The sequence below is a fragment of the Narcine bancroftii genome, chromosome 1 (assembly GCF_036971445.1).
Source record: "Narcine bancroftii isolate sNarBan1 chromosome 1, sNarBan1.hap1, whole genome shotgun sequence".
In the NCBI taxonomy this organism is placed as follows: domain Eukaryota; kingdom Metazoa; phylum Chordata; class Chondrichthyes; order Torpediniformes; family Narcinidae; genus Narcine; species Narcine bancroftii.
This window is the reverse complement of record NC_091469.1, coordinates 191,419,114-191,434,223: the sequence shown is the minus strand read 5'-3', so window position 1 is coordinate 191,434,223 and position 15,110 is coordinate 191,419,114. Positions and strand designations below refer to the sequence as shown.

General features: G+C 44.7%; 1 protein-coding gene across 2 annotated transcripts in view; it reads left to right on the top strand.

Moving 5' to 3' along the window:
* The window catches only part of LOC138736365 (ral guanine nucleotide dissociation stimulator-like), a 152,219-nt gene that overhangs the window by 42,777 nt on the left and 94,332 nt on the right, over window positions 1-15,110 (top strand). Inside the window, exon 1 of one of the 2 annotated variants that reach the window (XM_069885781.1) lies at window positions 2,300-2,487. The exons of the other annotated variant lie outside the window; for it this stretch is intronic. Coding sequence (XP_069741882.1) covers window positions 2,404-2,487 — 84 coding nt within the window. The 5' untranslated portion in view covers window positions 2,300-2,403. Of the gene's footprint in view, window positions 1-2,299; window positions 2,488-15,110 lie in introns of those variants that run through there. 2 annotated transcript variants of the gene reach the window in all.

Genomic DNA, 15,110 nt, shown 5'->3' with positions numbered 1-15,110 from the left:
AGATCAAGACTTTGTTGGGTAGTGCAAGCTGATGCCCTCAATATCACCCTGACCAAGGAGTTTATTGTGGGTTTTTAGGAAGGGGAGGCAAAAGGACCACACACCCATCTACATTGATGGGACCGAGAGGAGAGGTTTAGAACCATTAAAAGACCTCTCCTGGAACTAGCACAGTGAGGCCATCATGAAGAAGGCTCTGATGTCTGTGGGGATTTGGCATGTTGTCAAATACCTTTTCGAAGGTGCACTGTGGAAAGTATACTGACTGGTCGCATCACAGCCTGGTTTGGCATTTGGAGGGCCCACAAATGTAGAAGGCTGCAGAAAGAAGCAAAAGTAGCCAGGTCCATCAGAAGTTCCACTGAAGACATCTGTGTGAAGTGCTGCCTCAAGAAAGCAGCCAATATCAAAAAAAGGTCCTATGACACTGGGCACAAACTCGTCTCATTGCTACCTTCCGGCAGAAGATAAGGAAGCCTGAAGAGCAGCACTTCGAGGTTCAAGAACAGTTTTTATTCCTACAGCTATCAGGCTCTTGAACCTCCCCTTACTACACAAATCACAAAAAGGCTTAAATACATTATTGTAACACCACTTTTTTTCTTCCACTGTGGGAACAGTGTATTTTTGGACTTATTTTCTCTTTTTAATTTAATGTACTATTGTAGTTTAATTTATGAAGTTTGGGTTGCACCAAGTAAGAATTTTGGTGTATATGAACATGCAATAAACTTGTTCTCATTATCATTAACCAGTCCCCACATGCTCCTCAGTGAGAGAGAGTTTTTCACTGCAGTTCCAAATTGGAATGCTGCCTTGAAATATAGGACTAAGTAAGTAAATCCTGTGGTTGGCTAAGAGGTTATTTCCAAAGGGTAGTGAAATGGGGTGGGGTGAGGTGGGTGGGGGGTTGGTGGGGAGGGGATAGCAACCCTGCCTGATTTTCTGCACTTGTCCAGGTCAGTCGTAGCCTATCCACTGCAATCAAATTAGCACAGATAGACCAAGAATTGTATAGAACCTTTTTGACATGTGTGATTTCAGTGCCATATTTAATGATTAATTAACCCAAAGGAGAGAGGAGAGGGATCACAGGAGCTTTCCAAGGCTCCTGCTGAAAGGAAACTACTGGAACTCTGGAGAAGCCACAACAGCTGTCAGCCCAGCCATTCTCCCGGGGTAAATCGGCCTATGGACAGCCAGAGCAAAAAAACTGGAGAAACCCTAGGGGTCGTCAGAGGTCATTCACATTTCTCTGAGCACAGTCCAGCGTTAACCCTCTCAGAACTATATTGAGGGAGTGCACAGCTCTGCTAGGAGTGCTTTAATACCAGAAGACCTAGGAATAGAATTAGGCCATTTGTCCCATCGAGTCTGGCGTGTCAACCCCATTCTCCTGACTCCTTCCCATAACCTGATCAAGAACTTGCCTACCTCTGCCTTAAATATCCCCAAAGACTTAGCCTGCACAGCTGTCTATGGCAATGAATTCCCTGGACAAAGAAATTCATCCTTATCTCCATTCCAGGGACATTTTTGTATTCGGAGGCTATGCTCTCTGGTCCCAGACTCCCCACCCTACTTCCTCTCCACATCCCTTCTATGGAGGCCTTTCAGCATTCGATAGGGTTCAATGAAATCCTCCCTGTTCTTCTAAATCCCAGGAGTACAACCCCAGAGCCCCTTTCACTCTGAGGATTATCGTTGTTCATCTCCCTGGACCCTCTGCAATGCCAACACCTCCTTCCTTAGATCAGGAGCCCCAAACTGCTCACAACATCCCTATGTCGTCTGACCGATGCCTTATAAAGGGACCAGGTCTTTGTTTCGACACGGTCGAGCTTAATAAGAATGAGACGTGAATCCGAGGTGTTAACAATATTGGGATACAATGGCGCTCTTCTGAAGGAAGGATGGCCTGCTCGCATGATCTTGTCTCAACCGCTCTTGATCCGTGGGATCACGCTGCCCACTCTATTTGAGCAATGACCATCCATTCAATGCCCGTGTAGCTCTGCCGCTATTTATTGCAAACACCCTTGTGTGCAGGGGGTCTTGGGGGAAGCACGTCAGCTGATCCATATGAAATCGATCCGGTTTTTGAGCCGCAACTTCGGGGGGGGGGGGGGGGGAAAGAGGAGAGAAAGGGAGAAGACTGCGGTCCCCTGTGCCAAATGATCTGGCGTGATCTGACGAGAACCTGCAATTCCGAGAGCGTGTGGCTGCACGTTGAGCGAGGATTTCCCGGGAGCTGCAGTGAGAGGGAAGGAAGCTTTGTTACAGCATCCGCCACATCGCGAAGGGGTGTCTCCTCCCGCCCGCAGGGCTCCTTGTATTCAATTGTGTTCCGAAGGCAGCATGTGTAAGGACCACTGTTGACAGCCGCGAAAAAAGGGAGAGAAAATGGAAACAAAATCGCTGTTTAATCTTCAGAAAGCACTCGCGCAGCCCTTCAAAGTCTGCATGCTTGACCTAGGGGACGATGCGGTAAGTTCGGTGAGTGGGGAGGCGAGATGGGCTCGCCCGGAGCAATTTCCCTCTCAAGCTGGTGAGGGGGTACCGGGAGAAAGTGTGCAGAACCACACATGCACTAACCAGATTGTACTGAACAACAGTTTGCTTGACACTTGCCCCTTCACTGAGCCATACTGCGGTCTGCAGTCAAAACATGATGTAACCAAAAGAAATGCAGGGAATACTCAGTGGCTAGGGCAGTAGGTTTCAAGCTGGATCTTCTCTAGGGCCATTCTGCCTTCCCCACTCAACATTTTCTCTTTAACCCGGAGATCAGGGAAGAACAGTGATGGCATCAGAGCAAAACTTTGATCACACTTGTTTAATTTTGTTTGATTATATTTGTGACATGTATTATGTTAAATGTGCTACAGAAATGAGCTGTTGTGAGTGGTGTTTCTTTTTGTTGAGGTTGGGATGTTAAAGAAGCTGAACTTTATGTGGATTTGTGGCCTCTTGAATGGATCTCTCTCTCTCATTAGTACGATCTCTTGAACTTACAAATTCTACCTTGATGGGGCTCTTGCACAGTTTTATCTGAACTTTTCTCTGCAACATTATGCTCTGCACATTTGTTTTATTTTTGAGTTGGTCATAGACAGAAGTAGAATGTACATCTGGACTAGAATCCTTACATGTTGTAGCCAAACAGGTACTTTGTGTATATTTTTTTAAAAAGCAACTCCATTAGAATACCTTAAATTACTCTGGAAAGAGATAATGTTCACATTGCTCAAATAGAGTGCAAGAAAAAAAAAGTGGTGTTTAAATAGCGCAGCAGATCTTTTGGTGATGCCACAATAGATTATAATAGGCTAGTCATGGGAAGTTCAAGAACCTAATAGGGGGGTGGGGGGGGGGGTAGTGCTGGGCTTCAGGCTTCTGTACCCTCTTCCCAAAGGCAGTACCAAGATGCACCTGATGACATATTTCCATACCTTGATGAAGTGCTCAAGCCCGAACCGTTGTTTATGTATTTCTATCTTTGCTACGTCAAGGTTTGACCTGCTGAGTTACTCCAGCATTCTGTGTTTTTATTTCAACCGAAGTGCCTGCAGACTTGCATATTTTACTTGTGGCCAGGATGCTGGTGTGGCCAGATGTTGGTGCCTTTTACAATGTTGTCTCCTTCTTGGAGCAGGATCTCACATAAATGTCTTCCATGGATGATGGGACAGAGCCTGTGATGGACTTGGTTATATTTGCAGCCTTCTGCGTTCCTGGGCACTTGATGCCAAACTAGGTTGTTATACTTTCCATGGTGCATCTATAATCATTTGACAGAGTATTTGACAATTGGCTGAAAGGTAGAATCCTTGATGTGACTTCTTTATGGTTGCCTTGATGTGCTGGCCCCAGAAGAGGTCCTCTGATATGTGGACTCCCTGTAACTTGAAGCCACCAACCGTCTCCTCCACTCCATCAATATGGACAATTTCATGCAAGGTCCATTGACCTCCTCTTTGAATAATTCACAATAAACCCTTTAGTCTTGTTGACACTGAGAGCAAGATTGTTCTGGCACTACCTAATCGGATTCTCAATCTCCATCCTGTATTCTGACTCATCATTTCCCAATATTCAGTTAACAATGGTAGTGTCATCAGCAAATTTAGAAATTGTGTTGGAGCTAAAGTTGTCTACACGATCATGAGTGTAAGGGGAATAGAGTCGGGATTAGGAAACACTGTTGTTATATTTAAGTATAGCTTGTTTTTCCTGGATAGCACGCAAAACAGTTTTTTGGTTATATCTTAGTGAATGTGGCAGTAAATAGACAATTCAATAATTAATTTCAATGCTTTTCTCAACACTGAATTATTGTCATTGACTTTCAGCTCAGCGTTTCAGGGAAAGGCAAGTATTGAATTTCTTCCTCTCTTTTTTACAGACCCACCCTTAAAACACCCCTCAGCAGGTTTTGCAGCATCCATTGGAGGTGAAGATACATAGCCTGCATTTCAGCTCTGAACTCTTCAAGTTAGCTTACCCTAAAGAAGGGTTCAGGCCTGAAACATTGGTAATATATCTTTACCTCTTATAGATGCTGCAAAACCTGCAGCATTTCTGTTGCTTTACTACAATCTCTTTTGTGTTTCACCCCTTAAAGCAATGAGGAATGATTCAAACACATGTTAAGGATAAGAAGTGATTTTGGAGTTTGAGCACCTTTCAACTGTAATTCCACTAAAATGGAAGGACTCATTCGCCCTGATTCCTGGGATTTAGGAGCTGGTGGAAAGTGAGGACTTATACCAAATCTGTTTGTGTTCCATACAAGGCCTTGGGAGCTTGTTCAGCATTTCCATTTCTAAATTTAGTCAACTCTCTTGCTTAAAATCAACCTCTTTGATCAGGTCTTTTGCCACCTGCTAATGTGACCCATACACACATACGCAAGTATGCCAAACAGGTTTACCAGCAGTTCTTAGTGAAAGATCTAATCTAAAAGTTTGGGTAACAACACTTTTTCCCTCTGGAAAAATTCCTTAGGGCAGAGTTTTGTGTCAATGTGTGCATACATTGTTTTAGTTATGGGTATAAAGGTACATCTTATACAAATCAAGTTACATTGATTTAAGACAAATAAACACCATTGTAAAAAGAGGCTGTTCATGTTATTGAGTCCATGCCAACTGATGACTGGAAATGTATTCAGGTCAGCATTTCTTTGATATGAACAAAGGGAAGCTGAATGTTCTCAGCAGACCAGGCAGCATCCATGAAGAGAAATGGTTAGTCAATGTTTCAGATCAGGATGCATTATTGAGACTTTATTTTGAAAAAGACCCCAAGCCAAAATAATGACTGACCATTTCTCTACATGGATGCTACCTGATTTGTGAGTCTCGCCTGCTTCTCTGTGTTCACTCAGGATTATGGAATGTGGTTTCTGTGTTTCTTTAGCATTTATGTGAAAAGAAAAGCCGCTTTCAGGTGCATCCTCCGCCAAGATTGCGCCTGTAGAAGCGGATGCAGACCTGTGGAATGGTCGTTCAGGTGGCAGCCCTGAAAGCGCTGGGCTGTCCACCTGAAAGGGACAGCTGCAAGAGAGGCATCTGCTCCGACGTTCTGCACCGGCCGCCCCTGCCCCGATGTCTCGTGCCAGCAACCCCTGCCCCGAAGTCCCCCGCTGGCTGCCCCTGCCCCGATGTCCCGCGCCAGGGGGCAGGGGGAGGGGGGCTGTCAGGGAGTGGAGAAGGGGGCTGTCAGGTGCGGGGACGAGGGCTGTCAGGCGCGGGGAGTTGGGTTGCTGGATGATTGTCATCAGCCCGCCCCTTAGCAGCCGCTTTCAGGTGGCTGCATTCAGGTGCCTAGGGGGACTTCAGTGCTCCGGCAATTATCCCTGCCGGAGGAGGGTTAGAAAGTGCGCCTCGGAGGCGCCTCCTGCTCTTTCAGGTGAGTTCCCCAAGAGCCTCATAGGGGTAGAATATTTGGCTTTACATCAGGGTATTCTGGCCACTGGAAAGAGCCTATAAATAGATACAACATCAACAATAAATCTGTGTCATCCTTTTGTCCCTACCACACATGAATGTATTTGAGTGGTGTGGGCTGGTAGGGCTTGTTACCATTATATATCTCTGAAAACCTTTTAAAAAGAAATTAGAAAAATGGCTCCAAAGTACAGATCAGGTTTTGATGATTTTTCTCTTCTGTTGCTCATTCTTTGAAGAACAGATTTAAATCCCAAAAGGATTTGTGGGCTGCAGAATACCTAAGATCTCTTCCCATTCATTGAGCAACGCCGTATTTATTCCAATCAATGGGGTGGTTAGTCCTGTGGTGGTGTTTAATAGAAGTCACACCCTCCTGCAATAAGATGCAAATATTCTGCCAAATATTAACCTATAATTCAACTTTGAAATTTCAAATTCCACCAACATAGATATCCACAACCTAGATATCATGTTCAGTCAAGACCATCACGTGTGCTTATTTCTACATGAGTTCATGTTCTAGTTTCCCTTTGCTCTCTGCATCCTTTTATTGTTTCCTCCAGCAATTGTTCTCCAGCCAACTTCATCTCAAGAAGGGAAATAAATTACTGTGAAAACACAGAAAAGCTGGTGGAACTCGGCAGGTCCCACAACATCCATAAGAGGTAAAGATATATAACTGACATTTTGGGCTTGAGCACTTCGAGGTAATAAATTAAAGTGTACTTTTCTGGGTAATGATTATGTGGTTTGGATTCTTTCGTAGAATCCCACCCACTTTCATTCCATTGAACTCTGTCCTGCCACATTGTCACACGACTGGTTGCACTCAGAGACAAGTGAGGAGTACAAACACGGTTTTAAAGCTTACAATCAATGGCTGGTAGACACAATAGTCCTCAGGTGTGTTTGAGGTAAGGCGGGAAAACCAGGGTTTATATTGGGGCAGGTGATGGTGGAGCCAGGGGAGGGGGCAGCCATCTGAACAATATACAGACAGTGAATTCCAGTTCACTGCATTCACCCCCTTCCTTCAGAATTGAGCCTGTGGGTGAAAATCAGAGACAATCCTTTCAAAAATCTTAATACTTTACAAATATTTACAAGTTAAGTCTTTCAGTGGGTTTTGGTAATTCTGGTCGAGAGCTGCAGTACTGGAGGACATTGGGGTTCCCGACCCTCCTGGACCTCCTGTGGTACAGGGACAGTGCGTCTCGAGGGCTCCAGCTCAGATCGTGGGGTGGATTGGTCCACTTTCTGAGCAGTCTCCTCCAGGACCCTGAGTGGAGTACTCAGTAGTTCCTGGCACACTTGAGGCATTGGATCCTCAGTTCTGGCAGGTGCCAGGCCTCTGATCGAGACTGTGTCCTCTCTGAAGTCAGGGTATGCCATGTAGGTATACGTTGGGTGGGTGTGCATCAGGTGCACCCTCTTGATCAGGGGGTTTGTCTTGGTCCTCCTCACGTGCTTTCTCAGCAGGACTGGCCCTGGTGCTCTTAGCCTAGCCGGGAGAGTAGTCCCATATGTGGATTTCCTCTGGAACGTAAACATAAGCTCATGAGGAGTTGTGTTGGTCTCCGTGCAGAGAAGTGACCTTGTGGTGTGGAGCGCTGTGGGTAGAACTCCTTGCCAGAGTAAGTCTGGAAAGCCTTTGGACCGGAGAGCCAATTTCATGGCTTTCCATACAGTAGCGTTTTCCTTTTCAACTTGCCATTCTCCCGGGGATTGTAGCTAGTCATCCTGCTTGAGGCAATGCTCCTTACGTACAGGTACTGGCATAGCTCTTCGCTCATAAATGATGAGCCCTGGTCATTATGGATATAGCTGGGTTACCCAAAAAGGGTGAAAATAGAGTGCAAGGCTCTGATGTCTGTGGTGGTGGTCATGTCTGAGCAGGGGATGGTGAACGGAAAACATGAGTACTCATTGATGATGTTGAGAAAATACTCATTTCCGTTGGTGGAAGGGAGGGGATCCTTGAAATCGACACTGAGTCATTTGAAGGGGCAGGATGCCTTTATCAGGTGTGCTTTGTCGGGGGAGTAGAAGTGGAGTGCGCAGACCTAGCAGGATCTGGTCATCTCCCTGATGTCCTCAGTGGTGTAGGGCAGGTTGCGTGCCTTGACGAAATGAGCCATGTAAATGATGCCTGGGTGGCAAAGCTCATCTTGCAGTGACTGCAACTGGCCGGTGTGTGCAGAGGCACAGCTTCCTCTTGACAGGGTATCTGGAGATTCATTGAGAGTACCTGGCCTGTATGCTATGTCATAATTATAGGTGGAGAGTTCAATCCTCCACCTAGTGATCTTATCATTCTTTATTTTGTCTCTTTTTACATTATTAAACATAAATGCCACTGATCGCTGGTTGATGAGCAGTGTAAATTTTCTGCCAGCCAGGTAATGCCTCTAGTGCCTGATGGCATCTACAATGGCTTGAGCCTCTTTTTCCACAGATGGGTTCCAAAGCTCGTGGCCTTGTAGGGTGCGGGAGAAAAAAGTAACTGGCCTTCCTCCTGGTTAAGGGTAGAGTCCAGAGCTATGTCAGAGGCATCGTTTTCCACCAGGAAGGGTGTGTTCTCATCCACCACATGCATGGTGGCCTTTGCGCTGTAGCTGCCTGTGCTTTGGCTGACAATGGGAAAGAAGTGGACTTTAACAAGGGGCAGACCTTATCTGCTTAGTGAGGGACTAAGCACTGGGTGTAGTAGGAGAAGAGAAGCCCAGGCACCTCCTTAAGGCTTTCATCATCTTCAGGATCAGGAGGTCTAATAGGGGGTGCATTCGAACGGGGTCAGGGCCAATGGCGCCATTCTCCACCACATAGACCAGGATCACCAAACGTTTCATCTGGAACATGCACTTACAGGAGTTGTACATGAGGTTCAGGGCCTTCGGCATGTGGAGAAACCTCTGGAGGTTGGCGTCATGGTCTTCCAGAGTGCCCACAAATGGTGACGTTGTCAAGATAATGCAAGGTGCCCTTCAACCCGTACTTGTCGACCATTTTGTCCATCTGTCTCTGGAAGACCGAGACCCCATTAGTGATACCAAAAGGGACCCTCCGGAACTGATAGGGCATTCCATCTGCCTCAAATGCTGTGTACGGGCAGTCCTTGGAATGGATCAGTAACTGATGGTATGCAGCTTTCAGGTCAATGGTCGAAAAGACCTGATACTGTGCAATTTCGTTTACCATGTCTGAAATTCAAGGGAGCGGGTATGCATCCAGGAGCGAAACAATTAATTGTTTGGCTGTAGTCAACCACTAGTCTGGATTTTACTTGCCCTTTCACGACTACCAACTGGGTTCTCCATGGGCTGTTGCTAGGCTCAATGATGTTTTCTTTGAGCAATCGCTGTGTCTTGGCTCTGATAAATTCCTGATTCCCCGCACTGTATTGCCTGTTCCTTGTGGCTATTGGTTTGCAATCGGGAGTCAGGTTCGGAAACAGTGGTGGGGTCAATATTTAGGGAGGAGAGACCACATGTGGCTTCCGGCTTTTGGGACCTTCTGTTCCGCACCATGATTGTAGGAAGTGGGCCAGAGTACTCCATGGTTATGCTTTTAAGGTGACACAGGAAGTCCAAGCCTAGCAACACAGGAGCACACAAATCCTTCAGAACATCCAATCGAAACTTACAAAATCCCCCCTCTTCCCTTTTACAGTTAGATGTACTAAACAATACCCTTGGATTGTCGCAGAGTGTGAAGCTAGGAAAACATGATAGTCCGTCGGGTACACTCTTAAGATGTACCCCAGAGCCTTTGCAGAGTTTATAAAGCTCTCAGTGGAGCCAGTGTCTACTAGGCAATCGGTCAAGTGTCCATTTATCCTCACTTCCATCATCAAGTTATTCAATTGGTGATGTATTGCCTGACCCAGGACAACTGATACCAGTGGTCAGGAAACCCCATCACTCCCCATGCTGATATTGAACCTCTCCTCTTTGCCCACGGGCAGACAAGATGGTGTTGATGATGAGACGTGGAAAGATGGCTGCCTTCCATCTTGATCTGACAAAAGACTAGATGGCTGGCTGCCATGGCTTCCTGTGTTGCTTTACTTCCGATGGCGGCTTCCGGAGGCGAGCAGTACGGAGAGGCTGAGGCTGGCACTTCAGAACTTAGGCACGGATTGAGTGATAATTGGGGGATGCACATGCAGTCGCCCACTTTGGGTTCCCTTTAGCCCGGCTGACCTTCACCCAGTGCCCTCGCTTACCATATCCTGAGCACAAGGAGACCGTTGCGAGGCATTGGGCATGGAGGTGCTGTGCCTGTCCACAGAAATAACATCTCTGGTTGTGCATGGCCTCAGCAGTCGGCGCTGGGGCTGCGGGGTTACAGGCACCCTAATTACCTGGTCCTCTGAAAGGGTGGTGCTTTTGCCTGTGAGGTTGTCAGCTCCCAGCTGGGCCTGCTCAAGCGCTTTCGTCAGCTCTCGGGTGCTGGCCAAGTCTTTCTTTCCCAACTCCAGCAGTCACTGCCTCACATACCTCGATCTCACTCCTGCCACAAGGATGTCCCAGATTTGTTCCTCCTCACTCACCTGGACCAATGCACTTTGCAGTGGCATTTTCTGGTCAGGGCCCATAGTTCAAGATCATAATTGTCCAGCGACTCAACTGGATGCTGCCAATGTTGAGAGAGTTGGTGCCTCACCAGCACATCATTCTGAGGCCTCATGTAATGGGCCTTCAAGCCTTCTATGGCTGGCGCATATGTAGCACAGTTTCTGATGACAGCATACCCTTTAGGGCTGACTTGAGAGAGAAGTGCCAATCTCCAGAGACTCTCCGAGTTGAAGACGTCTTGTGTGGCCATCAGGTGAGACTGAAATCAGTCCAGCCAGTAGACAAATTCCTCTGAGGCCTTAGGGGACAGAGGGTCAACCTGGAGCGCGCTTAGCTTCAACAAGGCTCCATCCTGCTTCAAAGTTAAGCTATTAAAATTGTAATGCAACTGATTGCACTCAGAGACAAGTTAGGAGTACAAACATGCTTTTAATAGCTTACAACAATGGCCAGTAGTCACAATAGTCCTCAGATGAATCTGAGGTAAGGCGGGAAAACCAGAGTTTATATTGGGGTAGGTGAGGGTGGAGCCAAGGAAGGAACCAGCCATCTGAACAATACACAGACAGTGAATTCCAGTTCACTGCAGGCATAATCAACAAGAATGTGTCAATGGAAATTACCCTTCTGGAAATGAAGCAGTTTCAGATGTCCTCACTCATCCTTCATTCTGTCAGACCTCATACAATTCTGCGGGCAAAGCCGGTCCTCACTCTTACCTTTATCCTGCGCACTGAGCTAATGCTCCAGGCTTGATATTCTGCTATTCTCTTTTTTCCACCCTTGGTTTGGCCCTTTTCCTTTCCACAAATAGACTTGCTGCTCCTCTTTCATTTTGCATCCCCTCCTTCTGTTGAGTGCTGAATACTGCCTTTCACTACTGCAGGCTGTGTTTTGTTTTTTTTTTAAATTTTTTATTTTTCACACCATAAATCACATTAGCCATGATATACACTATTTCTTTTTCACACATATACAGTGACTTTTTCTCCCCCCACCCCTTTCCTCCCAAACCACCCCCCCACCCCCCCTCTCATCCATTTTAGGTATACAATCTAGGTTGCATTAAGCCAGTCAGACAATGTTGTCATTCAACAAAATTACACCAGAAATTCTACTGAGTCCATTCTTTTCTTTCCTTCTCCTTCCATCAACTTAGGTACTGTTTGTCCCCGGTAGGTTTTCGCTATTGTATTTAATGTAAGGCTCCTATACTTGCTCGAATATTTCAATATTATTTCTTAACCTATCTGTTATTTTTTCTAATGGAATACATTTATTCATTTAAATTTAGTAGTTTCTTCCTTTTAATTTGGTTATGTATTCCATTAATATTTAAAGACATATAGTTCAGCGTAGCCCTTTTATATTTTGTTTATCTTCTCTTTCCGTTTTTCCATCATTACCTTTCCTCCTTTTCCATTTCTGTTTTCTTATTTTCAACTCTTTATAAGACAACATTCCTACAACATCCAACATTTTCCTTATTCTCCTATTTCTATCTTATTTATCCCCAATCTCCCCTTCACCTCCTGAGTTGTCCTTTATCCCTTGTCGGACAACCACATCTCCCCTCTCCATTTGGATTTGCGAATCCACTCGCAAGCGTCAACTGATTTTGCAGTGACCGCTATTTCCCCCCACCCCGCCTCCCCCAGAAAAGATTTCACTTTTCATATGTCACAAAGGTCACTCTTTTAATTCCCTCCTTATTCTCTCTATTCCATTACCTTCCCTTATTAATTCTTGTCTATACTATCTATATTTTCCTCTAAGTACAGATACATTTATGTATGCTCATTGTCTCTATTCACTCTTATACCTCTTTACCCGCATACATATCAATCGTGATCATTTTTACTCTCATTACCCGTCTTCATCCCTCAGTCTATTTTTGTCTTTACCCACATACATATCAATCGTGATCATTTTAACTCTCATTACCCGTCTTCCTCCCTCAGACTATTTTTGTAATTGTTCTGCAAATTTTCGTGCTTCTTCTGGATCCGAGAATAGTCTGTTTTGTTGTCCTGGAATAAATATTTTCAATACCGCTGGATGCTTTAGTATAAATTTATACCCTTTCTTCCATAAAATCGCCTTTGCTGTATTGAACTCTTTTCTCTTCTTTAGGAGTTCAAAACTTATATCTGGATAAATGAAGATTTTTTGCCCTTTATACTCCAGTGGTTTGTTGCCCTCTCTTACTTTTTCCATTGTCTTCTCCAGTACCTTTTCTCTTGTAGTATATCTTAGGAATTTTACTACAATAGATCTTGGTTTTTGTTGTGGTTGTGGTTTAGAGGCCAATACTCTATGTGCCCTTTCTATTTCCATTTCATGCTGTAGTTCTGGACATCCTAGGGTCTTAGGGATCCACTCTTTTATAAACTCCCTCATATTCTTGCCTTCTTCATCTTCCTTAAGGCCCACTATCTTTATGTTATTTCTTCTGTTATGGTTTTCCATTGTATCTATTTTTTGAGCTAGTAGTTCTTGTGTCTCTTTAGTTTTTTTTTTAGATTTCTCCAATTTCTTTTTTAAGTCTTCTACCTCCATTTCTGCTGCTACTGCCCGCTCTTCCATCTTGTCCATTTTTTTTCCCATTTCTGTTAAGGTCATCTCCATTTTAATTATTTTCTCCTCTGTGTTGTTTATTCTTTTTCTTAAATCCTTAAATTCCTGTGTTTGCCATTCTTTAAATGACTCCATGTATCCTTTAATAAGAGCAAGTATATCCTTTACCTTGCCTTTCTTTTCTTCTTCTATTTCTCTGTACTCTTCCTCTTCCTCTTCTTCTTCCTCTGGGTTGGCCATCTGTTGTTTCTTTGGTGCCCTTTCCTCCTCTTCTTTCTTGTTTCTATTGTCTTCTGTGGTCTCTTCTTGCTGCAGGTGTTCTGCAGCTGTCGTTGCCGGCTGTGGAGATCGACTCCCCAGCTGGTCCCCCCTCCCGTCGGTGTGTTTTTTTTCATTCGCATCGCGCACGCGCGAAGTATCGCGCATGCGCGGTTGCGCACTTTTACTCAGCTCTGCGAGCCATTTTTGTAGTCCATTATTTACTGACCTGAGGGAGCGGGTTTCTCTCTCCGCAGCGGGCCTCTTCGGACAGGTAAGGCCTTCACCTTTTTCCTCCTTTGTCTTCTCTTCCTCTCTTCTTACCGTTGCTTTCGACTTTTCTTTTTTTGTCGCCATCTTCTTTCCACCTTTATACTCACTTTTCTGTAACTTTTATTTCTGTGCCTTTGTGTTTTTCTTTGTTTTTCCCGACTTTTCTGGAGAGGGCTGGAGTTCACTGTCCGGCCACTACTCCATCACGTGACTCCCCTCACTACTGCAGGCTGTGTTGATGCTTCTCTACACAATGACTCAGATAAGCAACTTCTGGGCAAGAAATGCATGGTCATTCTGGGACAGTAATGCAAGTTTTTTTCTTAGCATCTTAATTTGGATGTTGGCATGCATGTTTAAAGGATGCTGATGTCAAGGAGGTAAATAACAGAAATCCTAGGGAAAATGTTTCAGTACTACCTTTGGAAGTTCTGGAACAAACAGGTGGTGTTTATTTTTGTTTCTTCAGTCACTTCCCTTGAAGAATAACTGAATGCACTGGAATGATTTATTCTGTCCAGTGAGTGACCAAGTCCCACAGTGCATGAGGGAGGCCAACATACACAAGAGCAGCCACTCTCAAGCTTTTGTGGGGGATGGACTCTGCTCATAGTTTATGAGCCCCTTTCCCTGTGAAACAGTCAAGTTTAGTTGATTTCCATATAACCATATAACCATTTACGGAGCGGAAACAGGCCATGTTGGCCTTCGAGTCCGCACCGGTTCACTGATTTTGTGCGCCCTCTTCAGGCGTTGGTCCCGGTAGATCTTCATTCAATAACGATGGGCGAATTCAATGCAGGTGGAATCAGATAATAGCAAAACTATGAGCAAACAGATTGGCTGTCTGTGTACCAAAAATAGTAAAACTTGACGAAACTGGATTTATTAAGAAAAGACAAACTTCCGTACTTCTCTCCTATCGACTACATCAAAATATTTTATGATTTCAGTTCATAGACCCCCTCATGGTCCTCGATGAGAACAGCAACACAAGAGTATCAGTGATTATTAACCCAGAGAATTCTCACCCAGAATTAACCTTCTCATTGGGACTGACCAGAAGAGAATTTAAACTTTTAGCTTCTGTTTTAGAAGCAAGGAAGGAGACACAGATTGTCTAATCTAAAGATTATATAATGGTAGGGGAGACCAGTAATTTTTCTGGAGTAAAATGTCATTGTAATCTTTGTATCCTGGAGAGCATATCATCTGAAGAATAGGTGATAGATGGTCTATTTTATATGGATGTGAGAGAAAGAAAAAGAGAAGATAATTAGCAATGTGAAGAAGTCAGTTCATTCTGGATAGGGGATTTTACAGTTAGAATTGATATGTGAGCCATTAGTCTGTGTAGGTGTTGTTTTCCAGTCTGGTTACAGTATATCTGTTATGACTGCTCTATGGTAATAGTGATACCAAAAGCTGCTTTCGGCACCACTTTCTAAATATGTGCAATATTTTTTCCTCT